Genomic DNA, 4,194 nt, shown 5'->3' with positions numbered 1-4,194 from the left:
CATTCTTTGGAATTTTCTTAGATGTTTGAAATCATAGTCTGAGGGCCAAACCTTATCTTCCCGTTCTTTCTGCGTGGAGTCCCAGAGTATAACTTGGAGGCAGAATTTGGCTCCTACTCAGTAGTGCCTCTCAGCCAAATATAATGAGGCATTATGATGATTTAAACATGCTGCTGCATAAAGCTCGGTTCACTTTAAGGGCTTTTCTCATTAAAGACGCAGCTTTTGGTCATATGGCAGTTGCCACGATGAGCTATCTTGACACCTAGGAGTTGCGCAGCCCCTTCTTCCTTAGGGGCTGGCAGAAAGGCACTGTCCCGGCGCGGCTGCAGGCAGGTCTCTGTTGCAAGGAAAAATCCTCATAGCGGGTTAAACTGGGCTCTTGCATTCACTGAGTAGCACAATACGGCCGTAATTAGGGTGAGTCCTGCTCTCCGTGAGGCTAATGGCAAAGGCAGTTACTGCTGATGGAGGCAGAGCTGGCCTAGGAGGCAACCTAGCAGGGTATATGGAACAAGAAGTTTGTTTTTTTTCAGGTCTAATTTTTTTTTTTTTCAGTGCTGGTCCAGAACGAGCATGTGTTAAGTCTGGACTGCCTTTCTTTGCACTATTTTGTTGCTTTCTGAAACATCTGGGTCCCAGTGGCTGCCTGGGATTTCAGATGCTAATTAAATATAATCATATTGCAGGATTATTTTCAAAAACAGTGACGTACTCCAGTTTCAAAGAGATGTTCAAAACTGAGTGAAGATGAGAGAAAAGCACTGATTAAGGAGGCTCCAGAAAGAATGCAGGTCCTCAGTTACACATAAACTTTTCCTACTGGTTTCAAGGGCAGTTAGGTATGGGAACTTAATGGGCAATAGCTGTGTATAGTCTGTGCACACAATCGCACGTATACAAATAGTTGCAGAAAACCTTTTCTGACCTTAATGTCAAAACTGAAGTACACGTGCAGATAGCCGTGAGATCGCTGAAGCTTGGTGCCATTTTGAGGACAGAAGTTAGCTGCCTTGAAAAATTTCCATTGACCCCAATGTTCAGAAAAATTGACTGGAGTTTAAGAATCATAGAACAGTTTGTGTTGGAAGGGGCCTTTAAAGGTCACCTAGTCCAAACCCCCCTGCAATGAGCAGGGACATCAAGAAAGGAAATCTAAATTATTATTAGAGGAAAACTGATGATCAGTACTAAAGCTGTTGTACTGAAAGCATATATTCTATGAGGACAGGCTGAGGGAATTGGGTTTGTTCAGCCTGGAGAAGAGAAGGCTCTGGGGAGACCTTATTACTGCCTTCCAGTTCCTGTAGGAGACCTGGGGAAGGACTTTTTCCAAGGGCATGTAATGATAAGGTGAGGGGGAATGGCTTCAAACTGGAAGAGGGGAGATTGAGATGAGATCTGAGGAAGAAACTTCTCACTTTGAGTGTGGTGAGCCCCTGGGGCAGGTTGCCCTGAGAAGCTGTGGCTGCCCCATCCCTGGAGGTGTTCAAGGCCAGGTTGGACGGGGCTTGGAGCAACCTGGGCTGGGGGGAGGTGGCCCTGCCCAGGGCAGGGGGGTGGAACTGTGTGATCTTCAAGGTTCCTTCCAACCTCAACCATTCTACGATTCTATTACCCTGTGAGCAGGTCTCCCAGTACTCATGCGTACTCTTTTCCTCATTTGACCAGTTTGCCTTTGATTTAGTCCCAGCGGCTTAGCGTGAGATCCTGTTCTGGGAATAGACGGGCTGTTTCTTCACATGGTCTCTGCCAGCACAAAAACTTTTGAGTAGTAACACGCTTGGGTTTAGATGAGGGAAGCTGTGACCTGTGCTGGGGAAGGTTTCCCCAGGCTTGAAACTGAGCTTCCCTGAGCCTTGCCTCTGTGCCTGCACCTTGGGCTGCCCCGCTCGGGGCTGGGTGGTGGAGTGGGGCAGATCCCGGGATGCAGGACTGAGAGGCAGTGATGTGGCCCTTCCTGCAGGGAGCAATAAGTACCAGCCAACAGCGCGAGTGACTGCTCCGAGGTGTTTCCCGCGCTTCGGGATGAAAATTACCCACTCTGTGTGGATGATGGGTACTGCTTGTGCTGACTCCTCTGAGAGCACCGAACGCAAAATGTCTTGTTAGAAATGTTACAGCAGTTAACTTTTAACTCGTGCGCTTAGTATCATGTTTTCTCCTCTTGCAGAAGATAAAAATAGGTGTGTTATTAGCATCTCCTGGTGCAGTACTTCTAAATTTCCTTACTTGCCCTTTCGTTGAAGACTGCCTTCAGTGGTGTTACCAAAACATAACCTTCCTTGATATGTTTGTTTTTTCCTGTTGTCTTGATTTTTGTGTGTGGTTTGGGTTTTTTGTTTTGTTTTTTTTTTTTAAACTCTGATCAGCATGAGAATTTTTTTCAGCTGCTTCTTTTTCAGTGGTCTTTCATGTGTTTACAGAATTACAATCGACCTCCAGTAATGGCCTTAGCTGTCCCAGTGGCGGTGAAATTTCTTCAGAGGGGCAATAAGGAACTGTGCAGAAACATGTCCAGTTATCTATCCCTGGCTGCAATCGCTAAAGCGGATCTGCTGGCTGATCACACAGACACCATTGTCAAAAGTGTCCTTCAAGGTATGAACACCCCGAGGCGTTGGCTTGAGCCCTGCAGCGTGCCCACCGTTAGAGCAGGTAGGCGGTATCAGGCATATGTACGAACACACACATACGTAAAAACCTGTAGGAGGCATGTATGCATAAAGCATACATATGGACGTATCTATAAACATGTGACAAAACATGTTAGACATGATCTAATAACAGACTATATCAAGGAAGACCTTTCAAGAACAGATGAATTTACTGAACCTTGTTGCCTGTGGAGGTTTCATTATAGATTGGGTGACCCATAGGGCAGGAAATACATCTGTACTTGTTAGTATACCGTACTAATGGACCTCAAGTTATAAGCCATGATATAAGACACTAGTCACTGGGCTCTTATCCTTTCTATTAGCATCACTGGCAATACTCCAAGGTACAAATGGGGATGAAATGGATCCCATTCTGTGGCAAAATAGTCAGATGTAAGATATAAAAGCTTTGTAGTTGTTCTTTAATTTTGCCTACGTTATTAGCTTTACCTAGAATATTGTTACTAAACGCTGTACATGTTGCTTTTGTGGTTTAAAAAGCCAAAAATATTCATACCTCTACAAAAGGAAGTCCAATTTAGTTGAAGCAGTAAAGTTCACAGTATTTGTTGCAATTCAGTGCTACTGCAGTAGTAAAATCACTGTTTGCGTTTCTTCAAGTATGGGTAATAGCAGTAAGTAGCAATAACTGTCTAATTATTCCAAGAACATTGTTATGAAGATGTTAAGCCCTCAAATTAAATGTGTGCATTCCTTATTTATTAAAAAAATATAAATGGAGTGTAGTTATTTTTAGGGGGAGGGATAGCTAAGCTAGAAAGTAATTTTGTTGTTAAGACATTATGGTAAGAGTTTGCATATTCGTCTGCTTTGTTTAAGGACAAATGTGTGATAAATGTGATAAATATGTATGAGCTATGTGATAATACTAATTGAGTAGAGTCCAAGAACAGAATATTACTAACAACTTACAAAGTGACATGGATAATTCTTTTAAGACTTGTGACATTAGTATTTATGAGTTAACATAGTGCATTACCACTTGTGATGCAGTGCTATTAATAGAAAGAAATAAAGTGAAACAGGGTTTTGTTGTAGTCATAACGTTAGGAAAAGTGATTAATATCCATAATTGAAGGTTTCATCGTGACTGTTCCTCTTGGGTTTGTGTATTTGTGTTATTCTACCAGCAGATGTTGCTGTGGACATCAGATTTGGAAATTCCAGACTGGAAGAGGGCACTCTGAATAGGCAAAGCGCTCCATTTTGCGTAGTGGCTTAATTGCACTGTACGTAGTTTGTGTTTCAGGCATGAAAAGGTTGGTTTGCAGCAGGCTAAGAACCACGCTTAAAGACTGAGTGTTTGCTGAAGGGAGAAGGGAAGCAAGAGGATAAGCTGCTCGGGATGGATTGACGAAGCAGGGGGGAGACAAAGGGCCTTGTTCGCGTGCTGCGCGGACGGGGCTCAGCCTCGTGGCACCGCTGAGACTGATAGTAGACTTTGGCCCGTTGCCTGCGAGTGTTTGAGAGCTAACTGGATTTTTTGATTACTTGGGGCAACTGTTTGGCTGCA

General features: G+C 43.8%; 1 protein-coding gene across 1 annotated transcript in view; it reads left to right on the top strand.

Annotated features, from left to right (window-relative positions):
- VEPH1 (ventricular zone expressed PH domain-containing 1) overlaps nt 1-4,194 on the top strand; it is an 84,341-nt gene that overhangs the window by 5,186 nt on the left and 74,961 nt on the right. The window contains 1 exon segment of the mRNA XM_009884405.1: nt 2,427-2,601. Coding sequence (XP_009882707.1) covers nt 2,427-2,601 — 175 coding nt within the window.

This window comes from Charadrius vociferus, unplaced genomic scaffold, assembly GCF_000708025.1.
Source record: "Charadrius vociferus isolate BGI_N301 unplaced genomic scaffold, ASM70802v2 scaffold104, whole genome shotgun sequence".
In the NCBI taxonomy this organism is placed as follows: domain Eukaryota; kingdom Metazoa; phylum Chordata; class Aves; order Charadriiformes; family Charadriidae; genus Charadrius; species Charadrius vociferus.
This window is presented reverse-complemented; position numbering and strand designations above follow the sequence as displayed.